Source organism: Phascolarctos cinereus, unplaced genomic scaffold (genome assembly GCF_003287225.1).
Source record: "Phascolarctos cinereus isolate Bilbo 61053 unplaced genomic scaffold, phaCin_HiC Scaffold_7;HRSCAF=346, whole genome shotgun sequence".
NCBI lineage: Eukaryota > Metazoa > Chordata > Mammalia > Diprotodontia > Phascolarctidae > Phascolarctos > Phascolarctos cinereus.
The window spans coordinates 14,944,204-14,961,184 of NW_027556180.1; the positions used below are offsets into that span (position 1 = coordinate 14,944,204).

General features: G+C 39.1%; 1 protein-coding gene across 1 annotated transcript in view; it reads right to left on the bottom strand.

Moving 5' to 3' along the window:
• Positions 1 to 228: 228 nt before the first annotated feature.
• Positions 229 to 16,981, bottom strand: part of DHX36 (DEAH-box helicase 36) — a 47,399-nt gene continuing 30,646 nt past the window's right edge. Inside the window, 14 exon segments of the mRNA XM_020988926.2 lie at positions 229 to 957; positions 1,362 to 1,514; positions 2,276 to 2,396; positions 4,108 to 4,198; positions 4,279 to 4,378; positions 5,559 to 5,642; positions 6,257 to 6,343; positions 6,493 to 6,666; positions 7,346 to 7,444; positions 7,962 to 8,079; positions 11,152 to 11,295; positions 11,852 to 11,916; positions 13,519 to 13,574; positions 15,653 to 15,740. Of these exon segments, the coding sequence (XP_020844585.1) occupies positions 772 to 957; positions 1,362 to 1,514; positions 2,276 to 2,396; positions 4,108 to 4,198; positions 4,279 to 4,378; positions 5,559 to 5,642; positions 6,257 to 6,343; positions 6,493 to 6,666; positions 7,346 to 7,444; positions 7,962 to 8,079; positions 11,152 to 11,295; positions 11,852 to 11,916; positions 13,519 to 13,574; positions 15,653 to 15,740 (1,566 nt within the window). The 3' untranslated portion in view covers positions 229 to 771.

Consider the following 16,981-nt stretch of genomic DNA (forward strand, 5'->3'; position numbering starts at 1 on the left):
CTCTATTAGTTAAAGGATCTTACCTTAAACTGAATTCCTGTAGTGGGTGACCTGCCCAGCAGAATACTACACTTAGTCCTGTAGGACCCTAGCCAGGACTTAAAGATTCAGTGAATCCCAGAGTAACCAGGTACAAAGAAGGTCTTAGAATATTTTGACTCCCTGGAGCAGGACTGAAGAAGAAGGGAGGAAATGTGAAAATTGAGTCAAAGCAAGGAGCAGCACAGATTTGCTTTACGCCACTGTACACTTTATTAAATACTGTGCTAGTACACTTGAATTCAGTTCCTTCTGTTGGAAGCTGTGTAAAAAAGAGGCTTCACTGTGCCAATGTTCACTGACTCTGCTTCTAATTAACCACTGTAATCCTACTGGTTCTATGATCACAATACACATTCAGGGTTAACAAGAGCCCTTGCGCCTAGGCAGAAAAGGGGATATAAATGTCGTTCTTCAGCAGTACACAATCTCTCTGTCTTCCTTTAAGGAAAGGGCCAGCGGAGCTGAGACATGACTAACACACACACACACACACACACACACACACACACAAAACACATCAATGTGATCAAAGAACATACTGTATTCCATGGGATAGTTATAAAAGCTACAGCTAACATTACAAGTCATGCACGCTAGGTCACCACCACTATCTACATACAGGATGCATGGGAATTAGTCAGGCCCCAAAAGTCACCACTTAGTCAAAAATAAAACTAAGAGTGAGAAAAGATGGTTAAAATGCTCTTTTGGACTGCCCCAGAAAAGCTGTCAACTGTAGTATCCATCCTGGAATCGGGAGGAAAAGTTCCTGGGGGTCCCATTTTCCTGCGTTTTGATCAAGTCTAGGATAGCAGACAGGACAGCGCAGTCTCTTGACTGAGTCTCTTTCCAATCCACAGGATGAGGGTTTTCAATCTTTTCTTGCAAAAGGGCATCAAGTTCTTTTCTTAGTTCCTAGGATTGAAAAATTATAAGTGTTCATTGAAGGCACCATCAAATGAATTCAAAAAGCAATTTCCTTCCTAAAGGATACTCTTAGGAACTGAATATGTAAAAATTGTACCCAAATACAAAGTGTTCAGAAGTTGTAGGAAGAAAATTGTTAATTATTAAGAAGCCATCACTATGACACAAATTTTAGCTTTAGCTCTAATCTATAGTTTTGAATCTGATTAACAACTCACAAAAAAAAACCAGATTAGAAACAATAAATCATTCAAACACCAACATTTCATCTTAGGACATACAAGAAATATTCAGTGTTATTTAGGATAAAACAGAACAAAACTACAACTGTCAATGTTCACGAAAAAACTAATTTTGAAATTTATGCAGACAATCACAAATTAATCAGTTACCTTAACGAGATGAGCAATTCTTGCTGGAGACTGGAAGACAATCCATTCATCTACAGCAATAGTATCTTGATCTTTATCTTTCTGGATGGAAATATCACCTCCGAAGAATAAGAGACAGTAGGGAGACACTTCTGTGCAGTCATATAAATAAATCTGCAATGAGACCAGAAAATACATTTATTGTTGAGTTCTTTGAGACAAGAAAACAGCCAGCTCTACTGGGGTTTTCTCTCATGGATACAGTAATCAGACACCATAAAACTGAAGGTAATTCAGGTTTCAGTGAAAAGCATTTGAACTATTATCTTTCCATCAGTGTTATAGTCACCACTTTAACTCAAGTTGAAAATAGTTTAATATGTTGGTTTTCTATGAGCAAACCTGCTTACAGATGTTAAGAATGTAACAGCCTGACAAAAACAAATTCACACAGTTTGTACTTTTTCAGGAGTCAAATTTAAATTCCTAATAAGTATTCTTTGTTCATTTGACTTGTGGAACACATGGTAGAAATTTACAGTATTTCTCAGTAAAGAGTACACAGCAGTGAAAACTGATATTTAAAATGCCCATTTGCCGAGTACCAACCAGAGGCTCCGTAGGGTTGGTGCTGAGGACTAGTTTCCTATAATCACAGCTAGAGCACTTTACAGCTTCTATAAAGATTCCCCTGCCAGAAGGTCAGCTATGGAAACCAAATCACTACTGCGGTTAATTCAAAAGGGGAAAAGCAGACTGGGGCTAACATCCACATGATTAGGAAAAAAGGTTTTCCAAGGAGAAAACAGTTATTTACCTCAAGTTACATTTGGTTGGAAATTTTAAAGTGATCCTAAGTGAGGGTCTAACACAGAATAATAAAAGAGGACACCCCACAGCCAGGAAGGTTTAGAACCATTTCCAAGTTTACTTACACTGCTTGTTCTCATCTTCAGGTGGTAGATCAACCAGTTATGATGGAACTCGGACTCATCCACATTAACAGATTTGGGATGAATGTTAACTGTTCCATCGGTTTTGGTGCAAACTTTCGCCCTTAAAAAAATGGGGGTAAGAGGGAGGAGTTTGAGTTAGAGCTAATTTGTCACAAAGTTCCTTTCTCAAGGACTTTCTCCCTTCCTTAACTCTTAACTTATGGAAAGCCCAAAGAGTTTTTTAAAACCTTCATTTTAGTATCTGTCTTTTTACACATCCCTATAGCAAGGTGTGTGCCTGGCACAGAATAAGAACTTAAATGCTTTATCTATCTACATGAGTAACTTGCATATAATAGATTAACTTTCTGGAAATCACCAAAGCAGTTGGTAGCTTTCAAATCATATTGCTAGCGACCTCTCCTCTTGCAGGCACAATTATCCAAATCACTCCAAAGCTAACTGGAGTCCATTTAATTTATTGGAAGATTAAATGATATTTAAAATAAATGCCATTAAGACAATCACAAAGCCAAGCTTTGAATTCAAACTAATCAACCTCCACCTTCAATGTTATTTATGACAGGAAATTACTGTTGCAGTTCAAATTTCTAATAAGAGTTTAGTAAAGAAATCCCTGAAACAATAATCTGGTGGGTAGTCAACTCTCACAACTTTAATAGGAAGTACTGAATTTTAGATGGATTTTCAAATTCTCCCAAAACTCACCACCAATGTCCTTTTAATTATTTGTAGGAAATGTAAAACTTTAATATATGCCTTTGTCTACAACTACTCAATAGGAAAAACTCCGAACCAATTCAACTAAGCTCTACCATTCACTTTTCCCCCATACTGATCTGTAGAATGCTTTTTTCAATTCATATTAATAAGCTATGCTCATAGAACTAAATTAGCTTCCACACTAAAGAAGAAAAATATGGTTCATCAAAGGATCGTTTATAGATTCAATAGGAAATCTTCACAGTCATACCTACATACATGCTCCTTTGATGTTCTAGGAACTCACAACAACATTTCAATCCAAACAGGAAAAGACACTGAAGCCTTTACTCAGGAGGAGTCCAGGAAGTAGCAGAACGCCCCTACCGTCGCTCAAGTGCTCGGCGCCTTGCCACCCACCCACACTGGGCTGCTAATAGACTAGGGCATTAATTTATACTTTAATGAGCTTGCCCTCTCTGGAGGGCAAGGAGTAGAAGAGGAAATCAATTTCGTTGCTTTGTTTTTCTTTCCTAAAGAAGCCCCTGAGTGGGCCCACAGGCAGCAAGAAAAAGAACAGAAATAGGAAAGAAAGCTACCAAATGAGAACCTGAGACATGCGATGAACAACGTGGGCTACGGACGGGCTGTCCGCCAAAAATTAAAAGTCATGAAGGACGATGCAAACTTCGCATTTTTTTCAAGCACCCAGTATGTGTCTTTATTAAGAACCCCTAGCTGTGTCCTTAGGAAGTGCTTCTGATAAAGCAGATGACACATTCATCAAACAGAGACACACTTTTAACTCCCCACACCAAAACAGCAGGAAGAAAATAATAAATGGCGGATGTTCTAAGCAACACAATGTTGTTTTAGGAAACCAGCATAACTTCCAATGTTCTTTAGCTTGTTACGAATAACTTACATGCTCTGTGAATTGGGTGATACCACTGGTAAGACACAGCCAGAAAAATACTGCTCACTAGCAGAAAGTGAGCCTGATATCACACAATTTGAATAATATTTTTAAATAATTTAATTTAATAAATAATAGCATTTTTGGGAGGGGGAGCAAAAGGGTTGATTGAAAGGCCATTTAAAATACTTACGTTTTCCTTTTTTTACTAAAACTTGGCCGGATTTTAGCAACTTTTGGATATAAGCCAGCGCAGATAACAGCTTTGATTATCTTTTCATTATCTGCAATAAGCAAACAATACAGATAAATGAGATATAGATGAAAATATCACTAAGTTATTAGGCTTTGTCTTCAGGCTCACCTGAATTAATATTTGATTTGGGATCTTTGGGGTTCCTGCTGCTTACAAATCCAGCCGCAAGAAGATGCTCAGCAAATTGTCCCTTCATGCTGTGCAGCATCTGTGAGGAGCGAGAGCCAGAAATGGAAGGAGCCAGTGACTTTCAAGCACGTGAGCAATCAATTAAAGGCAGTGCTGGCTGAGATTCTGATAGGGCCCGGTACATAGTAGGTGCTAAATATTTTCTTTCCCAGCTGTGGTTAGCTGAGATTTCTGTTCCCTACTTCCTTGACGGTCCCAAGACTACCTCTGACCCACCTCAAATGCAATCTCAGGTAGAAGGACCAGCCTTGCCAGAGTTCTGGGGCTCAGAGCTGCGGATTCTTCCTATCTTATTTCAGGAATGCACTCGAAGCAGAAGGGAGGCACTGAGTCCCTTCGTATTAAGCAGGAATGCTAAACAAAATGTCCTACAAAAACACTAATACTGCCATAAATGGTAGTTCTTCTACAATCATATTCTTACCACAGCATCATTAAATAACTGATCCAAACAATGATTAACATGCTGGGCACCAAGGAGACAAAGTACTTAGCTTTAGATACTGTTATACACATCGAGCCCATCTCTGCAGAAACCATACATAATAGCACAAGGAACACAAAGTGCTGTGATGGCAGATGAGGGAGAAGTCCCTTCCAGCTGGGAGGATTCAAAGGAGCCTTCAGAGGCAGAATTTAAGATGAGCCTTGAAGGACAGTGCTGACGGGCAGTGACGTGGGAGGAAGTGAGACTCTGGGTAGGGAGCAGCACAGGCAAAGGCATAGTGTGAGGAGATCTACTCAGGGGAATACAGGTGGGAATATGGGTAAAACAATGCTGGATGGGTCGGGGACACTCTGGGAGTGTCTATGGCCTGTGACAAGCACCTAAGTATTCAGGCATTACGTAATTTTTCAATTCTTAGTAACTAACTTAGAAACCCACTTTGAGGCTATAAGCTAGCCGTCCCTAGGCTGGAGTGACCAAAATACATGATCAAGATTTTAATACCCTGAAGTTTAATGACAGGATTAAAATCCTACTTTACCAAAACACCCACTTATAAAATTAAGAAGTGACAGGCATTTGAAAGGGCTTGCTCATTTTACAAAAGGGGCCTTGTGGGACTCCATTACATGGTGACCCTAAGTACTTTGTTTTAAATGACAAGCTAGAAAACTGACTTCGGCTCCAGGCAAGCACACCCTTCCCAGGCTAATGCACGTCCAAGGCCAGGAGCTAAGGCAGGCCCGGATACCTGAAGTGTGTTTGAGGACAGAAAATACTCCCAGCAGTAGTCCTTTTCAAACCGGAAACCACGCCTCTTCGCCTCTTCCCATCCCTTGGAAGCAGAAGAAAAGAAAAGGGAGGGGGGGGGTGTCAGGGTATCTTGTAATTTCAAAGAGCAACAAATATTTACTTCTTACTCAGAGAGTCTCAGTTATGTTGCAAACAATATAAACTACAAAACCATCTACCTTAACACAGAGATTATTCAATATGTACCATATTTCAACAAATGAGAATCACTTTTCCACAATCAACAAGAGAAGTATAAACTTAATAATTTATTGGTAATTGGCAGAATCCAGTTTCAAATACTAGAGTTATTCCTACAGGCTTCAATGTTTAGGGGTCTCCTAAAAGATTTATGATCTTCCTCAGATATCAGGGTTATAGGCTACAGATTTAAAATGAAAGGGAATGAGTCCAACTGCTCATTTTACAAATAAAGAAACCAAGGACTAGAGAGGTCCAGTGACTTTCCCAAGGTCAACAGGTTTTGAGAGGCAGGGCTGGGATTTGAACAAGGCCTCTGACCCCAAGTTCCATGCTCTTTCCCCTTGATCACCCTACCACCAGTTATTCACAATTAGATTTTGGTTAACTTCATTACAGAAGGCTTTTGCTCTGCAACTGGCTTTTTTCACGACTGGCTTTTTCCACAGGTTTTACCTCAAAAGCATTCACAACCGTCAAGTGGTCACTTTTCGTGTTCTTTGACAATTCCTTTCTCCTGGCATCAGCTACTTTTTCTTTGCCCTAAAACCATAAAAAGAGAAATGGAAATGGAGCTCACTTACACAGCTCTGTGCGCCAAAAGGTGGATGTAAAGCCCTGTTCTCCAGGTGCCTGTTGTTTTTAATGACCATCTTGGAGAATGATCACACATTCTGGACAGAAGTTCTTACCAGTGGAATGACAAAGGGATCTTTGAAGCTGAGACTGGCTGCAATGGTGAGGACTGGATCTAAACAGCAGAAAAGGGCCCCAAAGAGAATCATTTTTCCAATATGCGGTTCAACTGGCAATCGCGCTAAATGGACTCCAAGAGGGGTCAATTCCTCTTGCTTATCCAAAGCATTCTGTATAAAAAGAAGGAAAAAACCTTTAAAGCAAGCATTATATGTTAAACCATTCAGCATTCACATAGAGGTGACCCACATTATTCCTCAGTGGAGGCACTGATTCTTCTGATTTTTTTTCTTCAAGTGCATTGGATTGAACAACACCTTAATCCCAAAGAGTTCCTACTCTGAGGTGACAAATCATGTTTTAGATGGGTGGACCAAATTTACCAAGGCCACTTGGAGCCAAGCCCAAACACCACTAAGTCCACAGTCCGGACTTCACCCAAATTAGGAGTCAACTAAACTACTTGAGGCAAGGTCAATTATACAAGTTTCACTTAGGACATGTGGCTCAGCAGAAGAATCATCCTGTGACCCAGTAAGGCTCTGGAACTTTCTATAATCTTAGCTCTGTCTTTGAAATGATGGCTTATATGAGAATTTCACATTTTGAAAAATGTGTGCATATATATGAAAAGTTATCAATTGCTGAATATGATTAAATAATTTAATATTATAAAGATAAATTTATAATTTTCACACATACACAAAATGTAGGATATGGACAAGAAAAACCAAAATTAAGCAGTTTTTATACATCACTGCCTAACAACTTATTTTACCAAATAATCAAATGTTTCTATTAAGAGACAGAAATTAAAGCCAGAAAATGTTGTTTAAACATCAAGCTTACCAATTCCATTAGATGATTTATAGACAGCAAAACGGCATCATGAGATGGTGGGTCCATTAACCTGCTTAGGAAATAAGCAATTCCGCCCAGCCTTAAAATCTGCAGAAAAGAAGGAATGAGTACATATTTACTTAAAAAAGGTCAAACATAAATTATTAAGTATATGAAATTGCTAAAATTAAACCAGATTTATAAGATCTTATACATTTCAGAAAATTAACTGGAAACACAATTATTATTTCATGAAGAAATAGTTACAGGCAAATGAATGAAAAACCTTCTTGCTTCCACCTTTAAATAAATACTTTACAATGACTAACTACAGTACAAGGACATGTAAGTACTCAGAAAAGGTACTGAAAGCAAAGACTCAGGAAAAAAAAAATTTAAGATTTACTTTATTAAAAATGAATTAGTAAACATATATGACTGGCTTCCCCAACCTACAGTGATGTGCCCAAGAAAATGTTTTTCATTAAGATGCATTATACAGTGGTATTTTTTGTTCCATATGTTTAAAAAAAGGATAATTTAATATCTTCCTTCATATTTCAGAACAAAAATCACTACTACCTTTTAAGAAAACAAACCATTCCACATAAGTAAGATTTTTTACCTTTATCTGTAAACACAGTTCTTCTAATGGTGTTCTCAAAATTTCTGGTAACTGATAGTCATCCAGAAGGCTGGCTCGAAGACCATTATACAGATGATAGCAGTAACCTGGTTGAACTCTAAAAAAAGGATTTGAAAAAAGCAGCTATATAACCATTTCTTAGCACTGGACAATAAGGTTTATTTGACTTAAAACTTTTAAAATGGAAAAGGCCATTAGAAAACTGTTTCAAAAGAAATTTTAAATAAGTAGTGAGAGCTCTTTGATCTAGCAGACATCATTCTCCTAACCACATTATCTTCTTAGGACCACAAATGGCCCAGCCCCATCTCCACTTTTCCATCTCGCTACTACCATTGCTAGACAGGGCCTGGCCCTGTCCACTTACCAGCCCTGGTAGGCCAGCCTTTCCTGGCCACCCCACCTCCTACCTCTCTCTGTAAGGATCTAAGACCACTGAGGCTTTGGCACAATGCCTGGCACACACAGGGAGTGTAAAACTAATGCTTTTTCACCTTATAAGTCCATATTCATATTAAAATATGAGATGGCATGAATGTTTAATTAACCTGTACACAATATAACAATACCGAATCACACATATCAACAATATGGTTTACTCCCCCAAAATCTTTCTGTTTCATAGAAGAAAATGAGAAAACACACATTTTCATTCTCTCTTACTTACACACACTCATGCGCATATTCACACATATGTGCACACACTCACACAGATATGAAAGGCATTGCTGGTTTATGGGATTCTTGTCACCTTATTCACTACCCCCATCTTTCCTTGCCTCTCCACTGCCCAATCCTAAAACAGATAGGATCTTTCTGTTTTTCCCTTCTTATTCCCACACTCTGAGATCAGTTTTGTTGAAAAGTCTTCAGCAGAAGGGGGGATTCCCAGCTGGCCCCGCTGTCCTGTGAAGTCCCATCCACCTCCCAGCATCTGGGATTCTCTGGTGATCAGAAAGCTATTAGCTACAAGAACAGCCATGAGTTTCTAAAGACACAGTAAGACTACAGGATGTTGCATTTTTGGAACATTAACTAATTAATCTCTCTCATCTAAAATACTATTACTGACTTGTTCTTGTTTTGAAATTTTGAAAGATATAAGCGATTTCTCATTCAAATACAGGATTCCTGAGGCGATAAAATCATGCTTCAATATAAACAGCCTACAATTTCTTCTAATTAAAAAACAATGTGATAAGCTCTTTTGCTAAAAAAAAAAAGGGGGGGGCATTTTCTTAATCCCAAGAAATTCCCACATAATCAGAATGACAAACTGTTATATGTGATTTAAATTACGCAACTGAATAAAATTAATTTCATTTGATTCCACTGAACTTTATTAAGAGCTTATTATTATGGGTAAGGCTCTGTGTTGGGGCCTAAGGAAAGAAAGGTGCCTGTCCTAAAGGAGCTTACAATCCATTGTGGGGGGACAGAAAATGCAAAGAGTGAAGTTTAATAAAGAGAAAAATGTAAAAGGAACAGAGAGACTTCAAAGTTTTCTAGGAAAGGCTGAAAAGGAAGAGCACCATTTCCAATGGTGATGTCAGTGGAGGCTCTACAGAAGAAGAAGAAAGGGGCGGGGAACCAATCCTTGAAATGACCCTTGAACGAAGAGGATGAGGCCACTGTGGAACCAGACCCAGGAACAAACCTGGCACAACGGGCCCCACTCCGTGTTCGTCTCTGCCCTGGTTTGTGCAGATGGCATGAACACACAGGTTTCTGGCTGTGTTTCTGAAACGAGGCTAGGACCAAGCTCAGGCACTTCTCTGAGTTCCTGCTCCCGTGGTGGCGCTGGGTGTGGCGGAGATGGGGGCTGTGGGGCTGCTTTCTCTTTTTTGTACAAATGAAAATGAAACGCTCAAGTTTTATCTATTTCTGACAGGAATCCAGGCTAGCTCTGGAGTGCTAACGGTCTGGAGAGAACTTTAAAATGGCAAGGTCTCTGCTAGACAGTACAATCCGATTACTTTTACGCAGCTATGAAACCACGATGATCACAAACACTCTTCGAAGGGTGGGGAGATGCTGACACCACGTGGACTTCTGTGAAAATGGGCTCTGGTTCCGTCAGAGCAGTACCATAAACAAAAACGCTACTTTATAGTAATATTGAAGCCCCGAATCACCACCAAACACTACATCTTTCATCATTTTAACCCAAGACAATCATGTGCCATCTGTATCTAAAGGTGACTATTTTTGTCACTGAGTCATCTTCATGACCTCATGTGGGGTTTTCTTGGCAAAGATTCTGGAGTGGTTTGCCATTTCCTTCTCTGCCTCATTTTACAGGAGACTGAGCCAAACAGGGTTAAGTGACTTGCCCAGGGTCACAAAGCTAGTGTCTGAGGTTAGATTTGAACTCAGGAAGATGAGTCTTCCTGACCTCAAGGTCCATGTGGTGCCACCTAGCTGCCCAGACCCATTTTTTGCAGTCTTTTAAAACTATTTTTAGTGGTGACACGTTTTCCCTTTGTAGGTGTCCTATGGCTGTGAATCCTCTATCATCACCTCTCAGAAGAATTTAAAATATAAACAGCCCAAAAGAGCAATCAATGGGAGACTTATGGTGAGCATCAGTGGACTAAGACTAACTCTGACCTTTGGGCAAGAAATATAAGTAATGTTATCAAGGACAGAGATGGCTGGACAAGAAGTGGGCTAGCTAGTCACCCAGCAAGAATCCTACAGGATATTCAAGGGGGACCTCTGGGTGCCAGAGATAAAAGAAAAAACAAGGAAGCCTTCTAATCTGATAGGCTGCTAATTCTATTAAAGATCAAGAGGAAAACTGAGATAAGAATTATGCATGTTGAGAAATCATGAAGGAATTGTAACCACAGCAGTGGTGGAGGAGAGGTGATCTATCTAGATGAAGTCACAGATCTTTCAAAATAAATTATTAGTACGGGGAGAACTCCAATGGAAAAGTTCATAAAAACTGGGAAATGGTTAACATCTTTAATCAAAAGAATAATTTCAAATAAATAGTTAAAACAATTTTCCCAAGAAAAACTTTGACAAGTTACAAGGAATTGAAGGGTCATCATCCAAACTTAAGAATTCAAATAATTTATTGACTGTTGACAAGCAGGCAATGGGCCCTGCAAACAAAATACTAAAATGACAGCAAAGGGCTCGTGATTGCAGCCTGTCTTACCTGCCAGCACGTCCTTTCCTTTGCTTGGCATTTGCCTTACTAACCCACTCTGCTGCCATTGTACTGATGTTATTCTGGGTGTCAAAGTGGGTTTCTTTTATTTTTCCACCATCGATCACATGAACAACATCATCTATGGTAATACTGTTTGGAGGGGAAAACAGAAAACATTAAAGTCAATCACATGCTTATTCACAAAACATAAGCACACAGAAAAATTCTTTCTTCATGACACTGGACCAAACTCATTTCCAGCAAGTCGATTGCTTGGACAGTCTTGGCAACAGCAGAGTACAGTGTTAATTACCAGTGCCACAAGCCAGCACCATGTCACTCACATTTGCTGACCACTACGCTTTTTAGCTATCTACTGCCATCTTTGGTTGCAATGGTGTGTGGGGACCCCCACGTTGTCACAGTTTATTATCAACATTGGTAAGATGGCTGTTTCAGTGACTTTAGCAGTATGAGCACCTCCAAGTGAGGGACAGCAGCAAACATCCTATACTAGACAAAGGGGACATGTCAGACCCCCAGTTCCTTTAGAGAAAAGGTTAAGAGGTTATTTTTTCCTCTTTTAAAATGACTAGTTGGAAATCATACCTAAACTTCATAAAATGTGGGGAAAAGATTGATAATGAAGCAAAACACTTTAAGGTAGTTCACAATTCATGTAAGGAAATATCTGGAACAACTTTACCTAGTTTCTGCAATGTTCGTAGCAATGACTATTTTCCGAACACCAGGAGGGGTCCTTTTAAATACCTGTAAGAATACATCCATCAAAATTCCAAGAAGTACTTACTTAAAAACACAGTATTTTTGCAAACAGGCTATTTTTCACTCTCATAAAAGCCAAAAATTTTTGTGTGGTATCTATGTTCGATATTTTCAAATATTTGCTTGTGGTGGTCAGTGACTGAACAAGTTTTTTTTTTTCAATGATTCTACAATTTCTCAATGGGATTGCAACAGCCACAGACTTTCAGGGCAGGAAAAGGTCCTCAGGCTTGGCTGGTTACCCAGTGTGTCAGAGAAGCACACAGGTCTCCGGGTTCTGAGTCCAGTGTTCTTTCTCCCATTGAACACGGCTTCTTCACGTTGTAAACAAAAACTAAACAAATGAACGGCCTTTTCTTTAAGAAATGCCTAGGGCCTAAGGAAGTACATCCTTGAACTTGACAAAACGTCTCCTAACTCCAAGTTTTGAACTCTCTTTTCATCCCATTTGGATTAATTACCTTTCTTCGAGGCTGAGTTCAGATGCTCTATAGACCATATATGATAGTTTCCATGATCCTACTCTCCCTGGCTGTGAGTTCAAGGTCCTGCTTTGCTGGGTGCTAGCAGGGAGACTTTAGAGATGTGACCCCACTTTTTTAGGCCTCAGTTTTTCTCTCTGGCAATTGGAGCTGTACTAGATAATCTCTCCCAGTTCAGAATCCCACGAACAAATGACTAAAATTCCAGTAAGTGTTCTTTCCACTATGCTGGCCTGCCTCCTCAAGGAAAGGAGGTATAGATTTTCAATTAACAAGCATTTATTAAGTGCTTACTGTGAAGTTGTCCATGAAGCAACGTCAACTTTTGATGTAAAATGGGAATTGAGTCCCATTACCTGATAAGCAGATTACATCTGGCCGACCTCCAACCATCTGCCCACAAAACATTCCACGTTCTCAAATGAGGTCCCTCCTACCTGTCCTAGGACCTATTAAACCCATGAGATGCAAGAGTAGAGCCTGTCAGGAAATGGGTTTGGATTTGACTAAGGAGAGAAATGTTTTCTATTTCTCAGCAAAATTAAATGCATTGAGGGTATAGTAACTTGGCTGCTCTATCCTCATGTCTTCATCTTAGCTTTATAGACAAGTATGTAACTATCAAATTAAGACAAGATTGCTTCTGGAAGCACTACATTCACTGCAGCTAGGGGACTCCTTGTATCCCGTCGTACCCAACTAGAGACACTTCAACCACACGTCAGTGACAGAGGTATTTACCAAATTCATTGGCTACTTTAAAATCATGACCTCATATACTGAGATGCCATATACCCTTATAATTCCAGAACAGATGAAATTTACATTTTGTTTTCTCAAATCTAGGGAACTCAAACCATGTAATAGTGAGACCTGTGATTCTGACACTTGTCTTTATGAAAAATCCCTTAAGTCTAGTGTCAACAATAGACCAGCAGGCCTCCTCATGGCTGATTCTTCAGTTATTCCTGAAATGTGTGACACCGTGACCAATTCACAAAGATTAAAGTTTGAAAACAAAATATGAAGTCAGATACCTGACAAACCCTATGTGATAAGGTATTAAAGGTGTAAGATATGGGCAATAAAGAAATGTGACACCTACCTGTGTCTGGTTAACAGTCGGCATCAACGAATGCAAAGGTATTATTATGAACCTATCTGAAAGTTAAAGAGTAAAAGTATACATTAGGAAAAATGCTCATTTAGAAGTGTGACTGGACACTTTTTAAAAGCAGTGCTACTGACTGAGCTATACAGCGGTCTTGGTTTAGCCTCCCCAAAGGGTCAGAGACCAAGGGCATGATGACATTCTAGTTTTGTGGAATAATAACACATTATAAACAATATTTCTACTGCTTAAATCAAACCAACACGTAAAGAATGAGTGTCATCCCCCAAAATGCACTTTAATGAAATACTGAAAGAAAAGAATTTATGCTAAGATTGGAGTATCCAATTTTTAAAGACTCTGCTGTACAAAAATCACATCTGTCCAAGGAAGAACAATGACACACTAGATTTTTTTTTTAACTTACAACAATGAAGAATCTATATTTCAACGACCTAAATGTAATTCTGAATAACAAAAACACTGACATTTACGTAGCATTTTAAGGTCAGCATTTACTTATTTGAAAGTACCTGTAAAAACCTCTTGGAAATAGGTAGGACAGATCAAATCCCATTACAGAGAACAGCATGAGAAAGTGTCTTTTAAAGTATAACCCAATTTTATATTAATATTAAAAATATAAGAAACTATATGCAACCTATGGAACAATTTGGTCTGACAGATGGGCACCTCTCCAGTCTATGGACACAAAGCAGAGCTGATGCCAAGTGTCTCTGGTTATTAGCAAGTGAGAAAACAGTGCTCGAAACACAGAAGACAGATCACAGCAGCACAAGACTTCACCTCTAACCTTTCTTCCATGAAGCTTGTAAAAACATGTGGTTTATCTGACTGCTGGCTATCTCCAGCCAATTTTTCTGATGAGGAAAGCAGAAGGCATTGCTACCTTCATATGACAAGCTGTCCTTTCTATGTGCACAAACCCAGCTAAGTGGAGAAGACCACTTCAATTATTCAGTATCTACCAATCAAAGGCCTTGGAGTATCTGACTCCACTGCAAATATGCAAATGAATGAAAAAGTCTCCAAGAGGCAAAGACACAGAGAAAACTTCCACGGAGCTACAAAAATGCCAGAGCAACCCCAGCTCAAGCACACAAACGGGCAGTGTCTCCCCCACCAGAGAGGGCAGCACCACCAAAATGGAACAGGACCCCGCTCTTCATTCTCCAGAATTAATCACACACCCTCCAATAGATCCTGTGACCCTGAGACAGTGACTGCATGGCACAGGCTGAAAGGAGGCTGATGTCACCCCTGAATGAGATTATAACTGGGACACTGTTGAAAAGCTGAAAGATGACAATGGGAATGAAGATTGTATTTATTTAAAAAAACAAACCACACACGGAAAGTGAAGGCTGTGCCTTCTGCCTGTTGTTAGATCTTGTAATCGATCTACCCTGCTCAGGCCTTTATTTGGTCATACCACAGTGACTTTCAGAAAATGTGGCAGAAGAAAAGAGAATGGGTACAAAGGAAGCCCTAAGAAAATGTTCCCAAGGCCACTCTCTGAAGAGGGAGCCACATCCCTGAGCCTCCCACGCCCTTGTGCTGATTGTGAATGACCAAGCAAATTACCAAGGACCTTCTGCAAACTCTTTAGAAAAGAGAAGTAAAGTTTTATGAAGATTTCTAAGGGAAAATAAGTGGCTAAAACAACTGTTCTGGTGCTTTTCCTCATAGATTTCCCCTAACATTAGCGACCCACAAAAAGTATTTTAAAAAGTTTTAAAGAATGACTAAATAATAAACCACTAACAGCTTTTTCACAGGTCCAAGAAACAGTGCTTCAAGAATATTGTTGCTGGTATTGACTGGCCATATAAAACAAAATGCTCTAAAACAATTTTTTAAAAAACAGAGACCCATGCAACTTTGACTCTACTTTTCCTGAATCAACCCTATAAACGCCTCAGAGCCATCAGAGACATCTAACACATTCACTGTTAGCTTCACTTCTACCACAAAGGACAATTGTGCTGTCCCATTCCATTTCCAGAAGTGTGAATTTTCCAGCTAAGTGAGTAACGCCAACGTGCCACTCACATGGCATTCTCAGCAAGCACTCACAACAAACTAGAAGCACACAAAATCAGAATACCTGATTTAAACAGGACTTGTGACATCAAGAGATCGTGCAAATTGCTGATGTTGTCCCACCCAGGGAGGAAGACCAAGATCGCCCCATCCTGCAGACAAAGGGACAAAATGATTATGAAAGGTCCATAACTCCAAACACCACGTGTACATCACTACGCATTCTCATGGCAATACAAGGCTTACTTTAAGCACCAGTGTGTCACAACAACAGTAACAAGTCTAAAACATGTTTGCTCTCAACACCAAGTTTCCAGATACATCCCCAGTGCTTAGCACAGAATCTGGCAACTAGCAGGTGCTTAATGTTTACTGACCATGTGATGAGATCACAGTTGAAAAAAAAAATCAGTTGAGATTTCTTTGGTTTTTTGTTTGTTAACTGGTCACCTTCCAGTCTCACAAAGAGAAGAAACTGGACACTTCCTGAGCTCTCCTCCTACTGAAGTTCGAAGAGTTTTAAGTGATCTAAGCCGCATTTCTACTGTGGAAGGGCTTTTCTCCCCCTATCCTCCAAGTCTCTTAGAGCTTTACACACAGGAGAACTTTATGTCTGTTATATCTTCCTGGAAGGACCAAATCCAAATAACTCCCTGCAAGCTTTGAGATTGCTTCTTTCTGAGCTTTCTTCACCCCCAATAGACCATGTCATACTTCTTTTCCTCTTTGCTGGACTTTGGCTAAGGTCTTCCTTCAGACCAGCTGTTATTTTAGTAGACTAACACCAGAAGCATGATTTTTCTAATCTATTTTGTCTCCAAATTCTTTCAATGAGACACAGTTCATACATTCAGTAACACCTGAAATTAAGCAATTAAATCTATGACTTCCTGGTAATGAATTTTCTTTCCCCCATACATACCCAAGAATTATTTCTACAAATATGAATTTCCAAAATATAACTACAAGAGAGAAATGAGAGTCGAAGATGTAAAAACAGGGCTGATAATGAAAGTTCTCTATACATCTTTTATTAAGATATACAAAAAAAAAGGTTAAAGGCTTACCATTTGTGGTGAACCTAAAACTTATTTGCAAAACTCTTACTGTCTGATAGGAATCTAAAACACTCTGCATTATGTACATGCTAATCCTACATCCCCACACACATCTAAAACAGTCAAATATTTTTTCATATATATATATATATATATATATATATATATATATATATATATATATATATAATATATATATATAACCTTTCTAAGCACTTAAAAAAAGGTGTACATTATCACAATTGATTCTAAACCATTTCTTTAAAGGGAAGGAAAAAAGTATTATTTCTATTTTACAAGTGGAGAAACTAAGTCAGTAAGAAGTGATTTAAAAA